The sequence below is a fragment of the Lycium barbarum genome, chromosome 10, assembly GCF_019175385.1.
Source record: "Lycium barbarum isolate Lr01 chromosome 10, ASM1917538v2, whole genome shotgun sequence".
NCBI classification, from domain to species: Eukaryota; Viridiplantae; Streptophyta; class Magnoliopsida; order Solanales; family Solanaceae; genus Lycium; species Lycium barbarum.
The window spans coordinates 63,570,194-63,587,372 of NC_083346.1; the positions used below are offsets into that span (position 1 = coordinate 63,570,194).

Sequence of the window (17,179 nt, forward strand, 5' to 3'; positions counted from 1 at the left end):
GGAAACGACATTTGAACAAACTTTTTCGAATTCGGTCCCTTCAACACTGGTGGAGCCCCCGAAATCTGATCGACCCTCGAGTTGTAGTTCTCCACCTTCTTGTCATTCGCCTTTATCTTCTTTTCACCGGACTCGACCCATTTGGTCAATTCTTCGAGCATTCTTATCAATTCAATACTTTGTCCGGGGTAGTTCTCGTTACCCCGTGGGGTATGTCTTTCCTCCGTATCCTGGGTCTGTTCTGATGGGGAAATATCGGGTGCCTGACCCCGATTTTGCAATTGTGCTATGATCTCTTGCTGGGCCTGCAACTGAGCCATAGCGATGTCTAACTGGTTTTGGAGCTGTTGCAGCATGACCCCGTTATTCTCGCCGGCCGGTACGTTGCCCACCGATGATCCGACTTGAACAGGATTAATGGGGGGCGCGTTGTTGTTTGGTACGTCCCCGTCGTTATGCTCATGATGGCTTGGTTCCACTTGGAAGTTGACAGAATGGGAATCCGACATTTCCGGTATACCTAAAATCAAACCTTAAAAAGCAAGTGTAAAATATCGAGCGTGACCAGAATGTTGTATTGAACCGCCACTACTATCTAAGGCCCCACGGTGGGCGCCAAACTGTTTAACCTTAAAACGGAGAACAATTAAATTTATGCGTGATGCCAAAGATATGTGGCTAAATTCAATTCAAGATTAAATAGCGAGATATGTCATTAAATGAACAGAGAAGCAGATCTGACCAACTGTTAAGTGCGTCTGGCCTCGGGTATAGAAACCGAGGTCGATACCTTTCGTTACGAACTTACACGACGTATAATAAAAATGAACTTAAGAACAGATGGGAATGGATTTAATAAGATTCTTATGATTGTTGATGTAAACTATTTCTGTCCTTGCTATTGTCAACCCTCTTCATGAATGATAACCTCCTCTTTATATAGTAGAGGAGATTCAACCCTAATACAATTCTAAATAAAACAAGTAAATCTGGTGACAGCTGTTTTGCCGAGATCGACGCCGAAATATCCGGTTGAGGACGGATATTTCGGTCTCCCGCTGATGGTAGTCAATCGCTTCATTCCCGGCCCGAACTCGAAGCCTCGTTCCCGGTTAGACGGTCGTACTGTGACCGAGCATAACCATAACAACGGGAAACTGAGCGTGCCTGTATCCTTGGTTTTACCCGTATACAAGTCTCTTTTGAATTTTTTTAGCGTGATTTGGAGTGAAAATTGTGAAAATAGTTTTTTGAGTTCCGGAAAATTATAATAATTCTATGTCTAAATAATTTTACGGAATAAAATATTGGGAAAAAAATGAAAAGTATTCATGGCCAAACGGGCACCCGGTGGACTCAAACTTCCCTCTCTACCGGGTCAACATTCATCGTTTCTCCACCTTAACATGAGAATGCGCGTAGACACAGTAGTCCACACCTCTTCTTTAATGCGAAAAAAAAGAAAAAAAAAATGACTTGATTAATTTAATTAAACTTTCTCTCTCTCTCTCTCTAGAAGTAAAAATCCACTGATCTTAGCTCGCTCTCTTTCTATCTGGAAAATCATTTACCCTGCCATTGAAACAAAAACCCTAAAAGACCAACATTCCAATGGATCATTGATCTGAGTTGATTTCTATTTTGTGTTGTTTGTCGAAATGTATAAGAACCAGCTACAAGAGCTGGCACAAAGGAGTTGTTTCAACTTGCCGTCATATGCATGTATAAGAGAAGGTCCTGATCATGCCCCGCGTTTCAAGGCTACAGTGAATTTCAATGGAGAGATATTTGAGAGTCCAAATTACTGCACAACACTACGTCAAGCTGAACATTCTGCTGCTGAGGTGGCACTTAATGCACTTGCTACCTCTAATTCCCTCGCTGCTAGAATTCTCGTGAGTCTTTTTCCCAATATCTTTATTCTTTTTTCCTAAATGTATGGTCTCCCGTAAAACTAGATATTTCGTGTACATATTTTCTAGAATTGATATAATATTAACTGCTGGTACCTATGCTCCGAAAAGGTTGAATGGTGCACTTGCTGGAATGCTGAGTTATTTACCTAGTGAATAAGGGATTAATTCCCACTTGCTACTTTTTTCCCCTTGTTTTTTGAGTGGTGCACCTATGTTCTAGAAATCCTAGATTCGCCTCTGCTTCTGTCACGACCCAACTAGAGGGCCATGACGGGTACCCGCAGCTAGCCTACCGAGCACCACCTTTCCTTTTATTATCTGCCTCATCCTGAGTTAATACAATTCTCAAAGCAACACTTAACATGGGACAGTCCTCAATTACTCCTCGAAACATATATATAAATGTACAAGCCCATGAGGCTACGAAATGATATACAAAACATACGCTAAAGAGATCATAAGACAACTACTACCCACATATATGTATCTACGAGCCTCTAACTGGAGTACTGAAATCATAAGGACGGGATAGGACCCCGCCATGCCCCAAATATGTGCACAAAAGAATATAACAATAAGCGGCAACTCCGGAGTAGTGGGGTGCTCCTGAATATCTGCTGATAAAGCTCCTAGGTGTCTGTGCCGTCTCCCTGTCTACCTGCGGGCATGAACGCAACGTCCATAAAAGAAAGGACATCAGTATGAACAATGTACTGAGTATGTAAGGCATTTATAACAATATAATAAAGAAATAAGAGAGCATAAGATGAAAGAGTAACCTGTAACTGATTGCCTCTTAAGGCGGAGTCATGCATGCTAACTTTTATATTAAAACAACATCATATCATATATATACATACATAAACTGCCCGACCATATAGGTACGGTGTGATCATCATTAGCCCGCGTCGGGGATAACCATCTCATGCCGCCTACTAGTGGTGTTTGGCCGGCCAACTAGGCACAGTGTAATTATCATCATAGCTGCCCACTACGCCCATCGTAGTGGTGTCTGCCCGGCCAACTAGACACGGTGTAATCATCATCATATACATAACATAAAGCATGCATGAGAGCTCAAGTAAAAGCTATAATTCTATCGGAGTGACGTAAGGTCGGTAACCTCCGATAATATTATGGAACATTCATAATCGCCATGTCTCACCTCGAAGGAACTAGTATCATGAGGTGAGATAGCCAACAATGAATAACATCAAGGAAATTATAAAACAAGGTCATTAAGCTCATACTAGCATCAATTCATAAGCTTTGGAATCTCTAGCAATAGAATCATCATCATCATCGAACATATCGTATCTCTATCTCATAGGAAGTACTTAAGAATCTTGGTCTCTCAACTTTTGGAATGTAAGAGGGTTGTGGAAGTATGTAGGAAATCGTAATATAGGAGTCATGCCTTTGAAAGAAAGGGATTAGCCTTAACATACCTTTACGTCTTCTTAACGACTAAACGTTCTCCTTCCAAGCTCACAACTCTACATTCAAAAGAATTCGTACTAAATTAGATCATTTAAAACATGCTTAAGTCTAAACTAAAGCGACTAAGAGCTAATGAAAATTGGGCAGCATTTCCTTTGTTTCAACAACTTTCTCCATATAATAAACATCTCCCAAACATCAATAGAAACACCCACAATACCATAATCAATAGACTTTTTCAAGTTAAACATTGTTCAATCCTCAAAACTCCTTTTCAAAGTCATTCATAACCATAACTACAACACAACACCATATCCGTTCACATATAACACTTCCTCAACGTCATTAGTATCATCCACAACAAAATTATACCCATAGCATACTAAGAATTATTACTCAAGTCAAGTTACTATTCAAGAATATCATTAAATTCATGTTTGAGCTTCATATTCCACTTTCTCCCCTCATCCAAGTCATTCAACAACCAAGTACTCTTAATAACTTGAAATGAATATAAAACTCACCTTTTATCATATAAGGATGAACTTTGGATGGATATACTTCACTTGAGAGAAACCCCAACTTCAATACCAAAGGGAATCTTGACTTCTACAAACCCTAATGAGCCTTTCTTCACTTAATTCTCTTGATTCTTGGTATTTGATCTTTAATTTCTCTTGGGTTTGTGTTGATATGGTGTGAGGAACTTTCTAGAGCTCTCAAGAGGTGTGGAGAATGTGGGAAATGAAAAATTAGGACTTGGGTCATCCATTTATAACAAGAAATAAAAGCTGCCCGACGTGATTATACGGACACTTATACGGTCCGTATAATACCACCAGTGATGACCCTTCACTGTAACTGTTATACGGACCCTTATACGGACCGTATAAGTGGTCGTATAATTCACCTTTTCCAAAATTGTTTTCGTCGATTCGTTTGATCTCAAATCCTTATAGAGTCTTCTTGACACTTGTATAACACTTCATTAACCATCTAAGGAGCCCTATAGCTTCTCCTCAAGACGTTACTAAATAATCATTAACTCGATAATTACTAAACCTTCCCAAACACAACTTATACTTCACTTCCTTCGACGAACTTGATTTCTCCGATTCATAATACCTCAAAAATCTTGTAGTATACACCTTTAAGCTACCAAATACCCTCCTTAAGGTCATATGGACTTCATGTTCACCTTAAGCTTGCGTTAGTCTATTCACAGCAGAACAACACGAAATGTCCGAGGTGTAACAACTTCTATATAAGAAATGTTGATTATGAAGTTTGTGAATAAGTGATTTTGTCTAATAATGAGCAAGGAATATCCGTCTTTCTGTTAAATAGGATGGATTGAACTCATTTTTCATTAGATGCTTTTTATGAATGTCAACTAAGTATCGTAAGAATTTCTATGGTAAGAGGTTGGATAGAAGAGTTAATTCGTCCTTTTCAGGTGGTAAGCTAGCCGAATATCTTAAGGCATTTATGATTAAGAGTGTTTTTCTGTATAAGGAATGATGATCTTCTATGGTAAGAGGTTGGATAGAAGAGTTAATTTGTCTTTTGGCTTAATACATAGGCAGCCCCTTAAATTTGTCAGCAAATTTCATTTAGACACTCGAACTATGACTTGTTCCAGTTGAGCACCTGAACACATGATAAAGTGTTCCAATAAACACTTTTAAGTTCAAATTTTGAAAATAATTTTGTGCCTTCATATTTATGTGGTTAACTTAACTATCTAATAGGCGAATGAAAACACGCGCAAGAAATTTTCCGAAATTTGAACCGAAAGTGTCTAATTGGAACACTTTATCATGTGTTCAAGTACCCAATTGGAACAAGTCGTTGTTCGAGTATCTAAATGAAATACTCTGGCAAGTTTAAAGGGCTGCCTATGTATTAGGCCTTCTCTTTTTGAGCCCAAATGTTAATAAGCTTCAAAGTCTTTGCCATTATTAGCAGCAAATTTTGTAGATGCAAACATATATGCACAATCAGGTCACTTGGCAATTCTTAAATACTCCTCCGTTTCAATTTGTTTGTATGGTTTTGAGTTGACACGGAGTTTAAGAAAGTAAAGAAGACTTTTGAATTTTGTGGCCTTAAACTAAAGATAGGTAGAATGTACCAAAATTCCCTTTAGTCTTGTGGTCTTAAACATGTCATTTGGAAAGTTAAAATTGAAGAGTTGCCAAATAAGGAAATAAGCATTCTTTTTTTAAACGGACTAAAAAGGAAAGTAAGACAAACAAATTGAAACAGAGGGAGTAATAAGTTTCAAGGTCTCAAGTTCGAAACCCACTGGGTGCAAACAATTTCTGAGGGTCATCGGATTGGGGTAAAACCCTGAATTACCCGTGGTGCACTTGCGGGAAACTCCTTGTCGAGGGCCTGTGCACCCCCGGGATTAGTCGGGGCTCAAAGAGACCCGGACACCCGGTGCTTAATCAAAAAAGTAATAAGTTTCAAGGTCTTTGCCATTATTAGCCATGTATGGAGTTTTTCTAAGCAAATTTTGTAGATGCAAACATATGTGCACAATCAGGTCACTTGACAATTCTTAATAGTAATTATTAATTAGTAATCTGGAAAATAGTAAGTAACACGTGGTAACTGATTAAAGTTATATTGATGTAAAAATCTTTTATTGTCAGTGCATATAACTGAAATCCAAATTTATATCCTCTTTTTTGCTAGTTGAAGTTATAGGAGAGCTGTGTATGATAAACTTATATGTAGGTTATGTGCATTTTAGAGCTAATTGTGGATACAAGTAGAACTTCAGATTTATTATGCACATTTTAGAATTTGACACATACAATGGCTTATTAATGTGTATCATGTATGACTGTCTATTCTGTCTCCGCTTTGTCCTACCTATTTTAATTAATAGGTTTGGGATAAATCATTTATAAGCTGTAACATTTTGATAATTCTATGAATTGATGCTTCACTCGGGAGGGATTCCTAGTGAGTTCCTAATTGTTTGTTATAACATTCTTTTTGTCAAGATTAGTTTCAGTTGCTGTAAGTTTCTCTTGAATTTGTCAAACTTAAGCATATATTTTAGCTTTAGTTCTAAAAAAGGTTCAAACTTAAGCATAATTAATTTTTATCTTTAAGTTGGACGTTTAAAAGATTATAATAGAACTACAATTATATCATAGTGTTATTTGATTAAGGCCTTTGAGACCGCAGTAACATGTGGACCTGGAGGGGGAATGGAGTCATATTTTGAAAATGGTGATATTTACACTCATATTAGGTGTCTTTTCATGTGGAATATGCTCAGCACATTACATATGACAGTGTAGGCCTCTGCATTATTGTATTAAATAGAAAATGGGGAGTCAGAAAAAGAGAAGTGGAACTCTTCAAGTGGAAGTGGTGCGATAATAATGATTAGAGTATAGGACCACTTTGGTTGTGTAGTTAATATCATTCATGATGTTTAATATAGTTGATTTTCTTTATAAGTGAAGGGGTCCTAACTAAGTTGGGTACTGTAAAAAAAACTGGTATTTTCTTCTTCTTCTTTTTTTTGTTTTTTTTTTGATTTGAGATAAGAGAAACAGATAAAGATGGCGATGTGTTAGTCCTTTAGTAGGTATAGCACTTGGTAGCATAGGAAGAGTTATTGTTAAAAGAAAATACTTAATGCATTATCTTTCTCTTCTTTACCATCGGCAAAACTCTTATATTTTGTGCCCGCCGAGCTTTGGTCTAGTGGTAAGAGAGCAACATGTGATGTGATGTATGGGTTAGGTGCATGTCACAGGTTCGAACTTTGCTATAGACAAAAGCCTGGTATTTAAGTGGAGAAAGGTGGAGTGGTGGGTCCATTATTACCTAGCGTGTTTCGAACTTCGCGTCCAAAAAGATATTGCTTTTTATTGTAAATCATCTTTGTTGAGAAATTTGTGGTTTGGTGAAAGATGTTTAGGGTTTAGTTCCTTATGTTTTTATCTCCTTATCAAAAAAGAAGTTATTTTTTTTTTCATCTTAGAGCTGACAGGTCTAAGTTTCCCAAACTTTTTTTTTTGTCAGGTCTAGGTTTCCCAAACTCTTTTTGTTTGTTTGTTGTGATGGTGCAACTTTTTGAGGTATAGACTTGTGATACCATAGAGGAGATTAAAAACCCATTTTATGTATGTATAATCTGTGATATCTTCGCAGCAGATACACCTATGTATTCGTGTTGGTATTCTATTTGGATATGTAAACTTTGTCTTGTTATCGGAGATGTAGCTGCCAATCTTTCTGCAGGCTCATACTTACGTTGGCTGTTTGCTTCGTTAAAAAAATACTAATGATTGGTTGTTTGCTTTCTTCATGCTTGTTTCCTAACTCTGTAATCTACAATTTGCAGGATGAGACAGGGGTATATAAGAATCTATTACAGGAAGTTTCACAAAGAGTAGGAGCATCATTGCCAGCATATACAACCTTTAGGTCCGGTGTAGGACACCTTCCCGTCTTTACCTGCACAGTAGAGTTGGCAGGTGTTACATTTACTGGAGAGCCAGCTAAGAATAAGAAGCAAGCTGAAAAGAATGCAGCAATGGCAGCCTGGTCATCTCTGAAGCTACGTAAGTGATTTGTATACCTACTGAGCTAATCGATATTTGCTATATAAATTAAAATTTTGAAACCTTATTTCTTTTTTAAGAGAGACTCTAAAGGTGCATCTCAGTGCATGTACTTTTTCCCCCTTTTAAATTTGTCTCTTTGGCCATATCATGTTTTGTGGAGGGGTAACCTTCCTTTCTCTGAAGTTCAACTCTCAGAATTAGAAAATTTGTCCATCTTTTGTCTTAACATATGGGAAGCAAATGTGCCAAATTTTGCTTGCAAATGATACTAGCCAAAAAATTCACAGCCTCCACTAGTATGAAACTTGCTATCTGTGCTTTAAATGTTACTGTTGTACAGTTGGTTTTCATGAAGGGGTCTGTAATGAAATTATTTAGTTGATTGAAATTAAAAGGCTTGGTGTTTTCGACAGAGATCTTATTATATAGGTTTAGGGGCTTCCGCTCAATGATATTTGAGCGAAGAACTGCAAGGAGAAGCTGGAGAAGTAGATAGGGTGAGAATTGTTGCAAAAGTAGGAGAAAAGGAGCAAGAATAAGAGAGCACTAAAGAGTGTAGTTAGTAACTAGAGCTAGCAAACAGATAAATTCTGTTAATTTTGATGGATGTTAAAGATATTTAGGAGCCGTTTGGACATTTAATTTTTTTCCATCTTGTTCAACCAAAAAAAAAAAAAAATCAAAACAGTGTTTGGTTATACATTGGACTGATTTTTTTTCGTTCGTTTTTTTTTTTTTTTTTTTTTTTGAAACTGGTAACTTCAAACTTCAACTTTTTTTCAAGTGAAATGTAGGTCCAAACACAATTTCAACTTCCGATTACCATTTTTCAACTTCAACTTTAAAAACTTTTTTTTTCATGTTTCAACCAAATCTGTATCCAAACGCCTACTTAGTAGATGATGTTGACTGCCAATTATGTCTACCCTTTGGAAACGTTAGCCATGGGACAGCATTCCTAACGCATGTATATAGATATAGTTAGCTAGAGAAATAAAAAGAAAGATGGAAAGATTGATAGAGAGTAGAGACAGTCTGGTCAATAAGACCTGTTTGGAATCAAGCGAAGTGTTATCTGTGACGGCTGTATCAATCTTTTTTCCCTTGAAAAGAAGAAGCTCTATCAAGCTTGGAGCAAGAGGTTTTACTTGAAGCTCATCTTGACACTTAAAACTTGATCAGTTCCAAATATAACCCCTTCATGCCCCTTCCCACTAGGAAAGGATAACCCAAAGAGAAAGAAATTACCTTCGTTGACCAGCATAAAACGGAACCTGCTGATTTGTCACTTTTCTTGGCATGTACAATAACAAACTTATTTGAAGCACTTTTCCTCCGCAGAATAGTAACATCTTTCAGATGAAGACTATTGAATATCCTTATCCTGTACTTGGATATGTTGCATTCTGTGTATAGTAGCAATTTGAAACCAGCTGGTGAGGTGATAAACCATCAAAACAGTCACAAGCACATAGCCCCTGCCATCTGTTTACTTTCATTACTTGTCACATACTCCCTCCGTCCCAATTTATATGATACTCTTTCTTTTTTAGTCAGTTCGAAGAATGACACTTTTCTATGTTTTGCAACAATTTAACTCTAAAATTCCCATTATACCCTTAATGATGATTTCTAACCACAAAAATTTCTTTGGCTTGTTTTAGACCACAAGATTTAAAAGTCTTCCTTTCTTTCTTGAACTTCGTGCCCAATCAAACACCCTCATATAAATTGGGACGGAGGGAGTAGCAGGTCCATATGTGTTCCACATGATCCTTGGAGTTGCCTTTTATGAAAATGTGATCTCAAGTGCATATGCACACATGAATCTTGGTCGATATTTGTTCCACAAGCTCCTTCGACTGGCTCTTTATGAAAATGTATGTCGAGGTGCATATGCACACGTGTCTTGGTTTTGTCAACGCCATACGTGAAGGTTAATATTGCAAGGCAAGACTGCCTGCATCCTTTTCTAAGTACTCCCTCTGTCCCATAATAAGTGTCACCTTAGCCAAAAACACGCATATTAAGAAACCAATAATGAAGTGTGATGTTTACCAAATCACCCTTATGTAAAAAAAATTACTTTTTCCTCTTGATGATTAGAGCATGCACAAGTAGTCCATCTTTTGACATTGGGAATCCAACCATCATCATTTAGAGTACTACTACTTCTTTTGTCCAAGGGCAAAATTGGAAAAGACTAGTCAATACATGCATTGGTTTCCTAAGGTGACACTTATTATGTGACAAAAAAATTTGGCTAAGGTGACACTTATTGTGGGACGGAGGGAGTAATTGATAGGGTGAAAATGGTACATGATACGAGACTTATTTTTTAGCTGATTGACTCTCTCGTATTGTTGATTCCTACAAGCAATAAGCTAGGAGTATTAACTTTTTCAACAGTATGATGTCAACAGTGATACCAGTTTCAGTGTGACAATCTGATGTTGCCTCAATGTGCTTACAAATGATTATTTGGTCAATTATGCATGATTTTTTAACTGTTGATGGTTTAGGGTTTACACAGAAGGTTTCACTGCTGCAACTGGATATTTGTCTGAACATTTGTGTTTTCAGAGATATTCCATGAGTTTTCAGTTCTGATCTCTTATTTTTGTTCTTTTTGGTTTTGCTCAGTAGCACAATTAATAATTATTTTGAATTGTGATAAAAGACTTCAAGTTATTAGTGCACCTCTTTTGTTTGACATAAATTTGCCATTTTGTCCATCCAGTGGCACAGCAGTCTGAAAGTTCAATACCTGATAGAGGGAAAAATGATGAGCAAGAGCATGTAACTGTGGCACGTTCTCTAAGAAGGTACATTTTGAAGGCAAAGCTAGCTAAAGTACCATTTCCAATTAAATTTCCAATGCCTAAGCCCAGACCATCAAGTATACAGCAGTTTCCACCTTCAACATCAAAAATCCTTCCCCTAATATGCCCAAGAACAGCTACACGCCCTAGACCAATCAGTCCATTATGTGTCAAAACTGCTTCTCAAAGTCGACCTATTAGTGCTCAGGGGAGTAATACATCCTTGAGTCCTAGAACAGCTCAAGCAATCAGTAGTATTCTAAACGAAAGCTTCTCTGTGGAGAGCCACAGTGTTCGAGCAGATAAGTTCCCTGCTGTTGATGCAGCGCCATATATTCCTGTCAGGCATTTAGGCCCACACCATAGAATGGCGCCTCCAGTGACAATAAGGAATGCAATTCCTGTTTTCTCGGCACCACCACTTCCTCCAGCATCTCAATCTCCTAGCACTTTAAGGCCACCGGCATTCGGAGTGGCACCACCTGTCTGCGTAAGACAGACGGTGCCAGTTTATGCTGATCCCCCTACTCGGCCAGACAAACTACCGGTATTAGATCCAGAACTTCAAGTAAGGACACCGCCATTTTCTAGAGCTCCACCTGTTGGAGTTGAGGAACCAATGACATCAAAGGAACCTGAAATTCTGGTGCAGGACTTGCCAGCTAAAGTACTAGCATTACCAAAGTACCTCCTGGAGGGCCAAATTGCGGAGAGACCAGGCTCTCAAGTCCAACCAGCCCAGCTGGTAAGGCCAATTGATTTTGAAAATTTACCAACTCAAGTCGATCCCGTGGTTTCAAAGAACTCAACAGTGCCAGGAGAAGGGACTGGGATTGCAGTTAATAAGAAGCTGCAAGAGTCTGAAGAAATAGAGAAAATGAAACAGCTAAATATCTGATGTGATCTCGGGTGTGGGATGTTCTAAAATGCAGGAATCTATTGTAGGCGGTTGTACTGCTATCTATCTTGTACGTCCTTATGGGCTTAAAATTTTCAGTTACTTACATTCTATTTGGAATGGGTGTAGCTGCCTTATCCATGTTCTCTCGAGTTCACATTGCAGTTCAGCGCCAGCAATATGCGAAAACTGCCTCTGGTTATCTGGAAAATGGATGTGTAGTATATTATAATAGCAGTCAATATATGTAAGTTTCTTATTAGTATGAGCAAGTAGATGTGTAGTTCGATCAGATCTTTCCTAGAATATGTGGGTGCACTGATTAGGTCTAGCTTGTTGCTTCCGTGAAATAGTCTGCCGTTATTAATGCAATATGCTTTTATTTATCTTATTTTTCCCCTTCTTTGGTTGACTTAGTTCTTCAGTTTTCTGTCTTTGCTCTTCTTCTCTTTATTTTCATTTTTTGGTACAAAAATAGGATGACAAGATCTGTTAAATGTGTCATATTTTAGGCCCCCGCACTAGGCCAACGCAGGCTCAACTGTGGCTTCAAAAAGGTAGATATTCCTCCCGTTCTTTTTAGTTATCCTGCATTGGAGAATTATTAGGTGAGAAGGGGTCGATATCCTAAGAATATACCGTTACGATTAGCTACCAATGGAACACACACCAAAAGGTTCAAAACAAGATTAGGTTGTTAAAGCTCGTGTTCTGACTGTAAGATTAATAATTAAATATTGTATGAACACGTTTTCTCTATTAACATGTCACCAAATTGTTTCAACTGTGTGCACTCGCCCATAGATAGATGCAACCGGGTACAGAGTATACCTTTCTGGGTCTTAGTTTCTTCTGAAAAATTATAACACTCCTCTAATGGGGGTCTGGTTAATTTTTTTTTTTCTGATTTTTTTTCACTTTTTGAGAAAAGCAAACATTTTTTCACACTATTCAATCCAAACGCCGTGAATACTTGTAAGACCCTTCCATGAGGTACTATTAAAGTACTTTTCTTCTCCAACGAGGCAGTAGCCTGATTTCGATCCGATCAGCGATGAATTGTCCAACCAATTCAATACGAATGAGATTAAGTTCTTCTACTTCTACCCAAAAAATACTGATAAACAAAAAGAGATTCACCAAAAGAAAATATCCATTACTTGCTAACTATGCTTCAGTCTCAAATCATTAATGTTCAACTATGTGAATTCTCTATATTCAATTTCATTTCATTCCAACATTAAACAATTTGTGTTTTGATGCAAATTAAGTTAGACATTTATAATCACATCCACATTTCACTCCAAGTAGTCTGGTTTACGAATCAAATGACCTCGTTGTTTCTCATAACTCCAGCAATAAACGTATTGGGCAAATAAAGGATTCGACACGTAGATTTTCTCATCTCGTAGGTTTTCAGGTTGTCCATGAGTTCCTCCATTGTCATTGTCTTCAGATCTCTTGCTTCCGTAACGCATTGACTTTGCTTTCCCAGTAGTCGGGTAGAATGTCCAGGAGTTTTCCAATCCTTCTTTATTGAGAGATAGTTACTCCAAGAGAAATTAGTTCATTGGTTATGTCCGTGAACCTGTTGAAAATCTTTTGAGGTGATTCTCTTTATTCACTATGAAGAGTTCATACTGCCTATTTAGCAGGGCAATTTTGGATTTCTTGACCTGACTTGTTCCTTCATGTGTGGTTTGCAAATTATTCCATGCTTCTTTTGCAGTTTTACATGATGAGATTCTGTTGTATTCTTCAAGCCCAAAGAATCCTTTTTACCTTGATATTATGTTGGATGGCCTTGATGTCTTTGTCGGTGTATTCTTCTCTCTTTTTGGGTACGTCCTTCTTACCTTTTTCATTTGTGGTCATAGGAATTGTAGGACCATTCATGATGATATCTCATAATTCAAGACCTTCACTAATTATGAAGTTTTGCATCCTTGTCTTTCACCGGCCGTAATATTTGTCGTTGAAGCGTGGTGATCTTGTTGTTGATTGGCCTTCTTGGACTCCAAGAGGTGCAACCATCTTTCAAAGTGCTAGTCTCTAGTGAAAGATCTCGCTCAGATACCAATTGACAAACCGAGCTATGACCTAAGTACTCAAAGAATTAGGTTCTTTGAGTAACTACGCAAGAAGGTAAAGTAACAAATTATAAATCAATACAATTATTTATCGTGAAAAAACTCTTTACTCAAGGGAGGAAAAACCACGACCTACCTCTATAGGATTGCCCAACTTTCCACTAAACACGAGCAACTTGTTAAGATTCCGATGACTTGTACAACTAAGGAATTGTTCCAAACACTCCCTTCCCCAACTCTCTCTTCCTTAACAGTTCCAAACGGTTGACTCTCTTTATATATACTCTTTTCAATGACTCTACCAGTCAGTGAAGTTCCTTACAACTTGATAAACTATAATTACTAGGAAACGTAGATAGATAGAACCACACTCAAGAGCTTAGCTATTACAACTCAAGAACAAAATGATAAATTTTGATAGGAATAGGTAGGTTCTTTGTTGCTGCTCTAGTTGGCTCTCTCGAGACATTGGTGTTGACTCTCAAATCACTCTAGATGTCTCTCTCATGAGTTATGGTCAAGCTCTAAAGCTTTTGATGTGCTGTATATATAGAAGTAGTTGCCGCTTTCAATTCTCCAAATTCATCCAAGTCTTGATTTCATAAGTTGTCCGAAAACCAGTCCTTATTTGATATGGATTTCCTTCTTTCCTTGTTTACGAACACACAGTTTCCTTCTCCTATTTTCAAGCTAATACGATGTGTTCAACTTATGGTAATCTTTCCATAACTTGAACTCCAGTTCCTCATCGAATAGGAATGATTCAAAACTTTCAATTCTCCAAGTCGCATGGAACAACTTCATCTCGACAGTGTCCAGTTCTTCTGTTACACCTCGAAATTTTTTCCATTCATACACAGTGAATAGACTGACGAAGGGCACGACGTATACGATGTTTTGATAAGTAAGAAATAACATTTGATGATTCTAAATGAGATTTCAAAGACATGCGAGGTAGGAGACGGAAGTTGTTAAGGAAAGCAAGGTATAGGTGGTGTGTCGGGCAAGATTTACGAGTATCGAATTAATGATGGCTTAATGATGTTTTGGAGAAGAGTTATAATGTCCCTTAGATTATTAACGAGGTGTTAAACAAGTGTCAAGAAGGTTCCATAAGGATTGGAGATCAAACGAAGTGACGAGAACAAAATCGGAGAGAGATAGATTATACGACCAATTATACGGTTCGTATAATATTATACGGTCCGTATAATGGTCCGCAAAATCGTCACAGTGAAGGTCCCTCACTGATGGGATTATACGGTCACTTATACGGACCGTATAATGTGCCGTATAATGATTACAGAAGCGAAGTGTGGTTGAGATGATTTCACGGTCACTTATACGGACCGTATAAATTTATACAGACCGTATAAGTGTCCGTATAATAATGTCGGGACAGATTTTTATTTTATAAAAGAGCACCCCGAGTTCATTTATTTCATTCTCATTTTCTCTCCACACCTCAAGAACTCTCTAGAACACTCTCCACACTTCTTCTACAAGAATCCAAGGGAAATTAAGGATCAACTTCATCAAACCAAGGAAATCAAGTGCAAGAAACTCACTAGGGTTCATCCAAGACAAGAAATCTCTTTGGAAGTGGAACTAGGGTTTTGCTCAAGTGAAGTGTTTCCACCTAAAGCTCATTCTCATACTATCAAAGGTCAGTTTTATGATCATTTCATGTTGTTTAGGGTGTTGAGGGGTTGAAAGATTTGGTTTATGAAAGGAGGTAGAAGATGGGTCACAAAGATAGGAATAATGAGATTTTGATTAGTAGTTTGGAGTGAATCATGAATATTGATATGTTGTGATTGTAAGTATGCTATAAGTGACATTTAGAATATAGGATAAGCATTATATGTGGAAAAACGCAATAGTGAACTATAACCATGATTATGGAGGAAGTAAAGTGAAATTGTGAAATGTGGATAACGTAGATGAATGATGATTGTTGCTTATGATATTGTGAATGTTGTTATGGATGTTTGGGAGTTTTTATATGTAATATGAGGGAAGTTGTATAAACAAAGGAAATACTGACTAATTTTCTCTAGCTTTAGTAAGCACGTTTTTATAATTGTCTAGCTAATGTTAATACGAACTCCCTTGAAGGTAAAGACGTGAGCATTGAAGGAAAACGATCAAGCGGTAGAATAGCTAAAGGAAAAGGTATGTAAGGCTAGTCCCTTCTTTCTAAGGCATGACTCCTATGACATGAATCCTCCTATCTTTCCATGATTTTCCTACATATCGGAAATTATGAGTCTACGAGTATAAAGAGCTTCTTATAAGATAAAGATGAGAAATATATCATGAATACGATAATAATGATGATAAGTTTAAGCCTAGAGATTCTAAAGCAAGATATGATGTCTATGAAGTTAATGATCCTATTTACGATCCCTTGATGTTGTTCATGGTGTACACTCACATTAAAATGTTAGTTCCTCCAAGGTGAGACATGATGAATATGATCACTCCATAATGTAATCGGGGGTTCTCGACTTTATGTCACCCCGATATTGTTATAGATTGTCTATAAGCTCTAATGCATGTCCTATGACCAATGTTTCGAAAAATTACGAGTCTATGTTCATAGAGGGTTTCATATGAGATAAAGGTAACAAATATGTTACGAGCACGACGATAATAGTGATAACGATAATGATGACGACGATAATGGTGATGATAATGATGACGATGATAATAGTGATAATGATAAAGATGATGGTGATTCAATAATAGAAATTGGGAGTTTATAGACTTTGTGTCACCCCGATAGTGTTGAAATGTTTCTCTCGGATACATATGTATGTTATAAAAGTATGAATGCTATGTTGTGACACCGAGCCTATATGGCCGGGTATGATATCTATTGCGTGTGCACCATTGCAGTTGGGTACGTATAACACTGAGCCTTGGTAGGGCCAGGTACGGACAACACTGAGCCTTGGTAGGCCAGGTACGCATAACACTAAACTTTATTATAGCTGGGTACGTAAGACACCGAGCCTATATGGTCGGGTATGATACTACTATGTATTCAAATGTATGAAAAGCCCGGAGGACATGTATGTGATATTGTCGAGCCACTACGTGGCCGAATACGGATATTGTCAAGCCACTACGTGGCCGAATACAGATAATGTTAATGTGTATGAGCAGATACGGTACTATGATATATATGATACGATGATGTATGCGCTATAATGATACGTGTACTATGATTATATATGATATAGGCATGAAAGGTATCCACCCTTAAAAGTTACGCAGTTTATATCTTCATCTTATGTCTTATGATTTCTCTATTATGTTCATTTCATTCATGCCTTACATACTCAGTACAATATTCGTACTAACATCTGTTTTCTTTGGACGCTGTGTTCATGCCCACATGTAGACAGGG

General features: G+C 37.6%; 1 protein-coding gene across 1 annotated transcript; it reads left to right on the forward strand.

The window, feature by feature from the left end:
* Positions 1–1,424: 1,424 nt before the first annotated feature.
* On the forward strand, positions 1,425–12,065 carry LOC132613804 (double-stranded RNA-binding protein 2-like). The gene is made up of 3 exons (XM_060328045.1): positions 1,425–1,895; positions 7,732–7,951; positions 10,695–12,065. Exons 1-3 carry the CDS (start codon positions 1,659–1,661, stop codon positions 11,672–11,674), a joined length of 1,437 nt encoding a protein of 478 aa, XP_060184028.1. The 5' UTR covers positions 1,425–1,658; the 3' UTR covers positions 11,675–12,065.
* The last annotated feature ends 5,114 nt before the right edge of the window (positions 12,066–17,179 follow it).

Coding starts and splice junctions, on each gene's coding strand:
- LOC132613804 (XM_060328045.1), top strand. CDS start 1,659: ATGTATAAGAACCAGCTACAAGAGCTGGCACAAAGGAGTTGTTTCAAC. Junction 1,896..7,731: donor CCCTCGCTGCTAGAATTCTC/GTGAGTCTTTTT, acceptor TACAATTTGCAG/GATGAGACAGGGGTATATAA. Junction 7,952..10,694: donor CTGGTCATCTCTGAAGCTAC/GTAAGTGATTTG, acceptor TTGTCCATCCAG/TGGCACAGCAGTCTGAAAGT.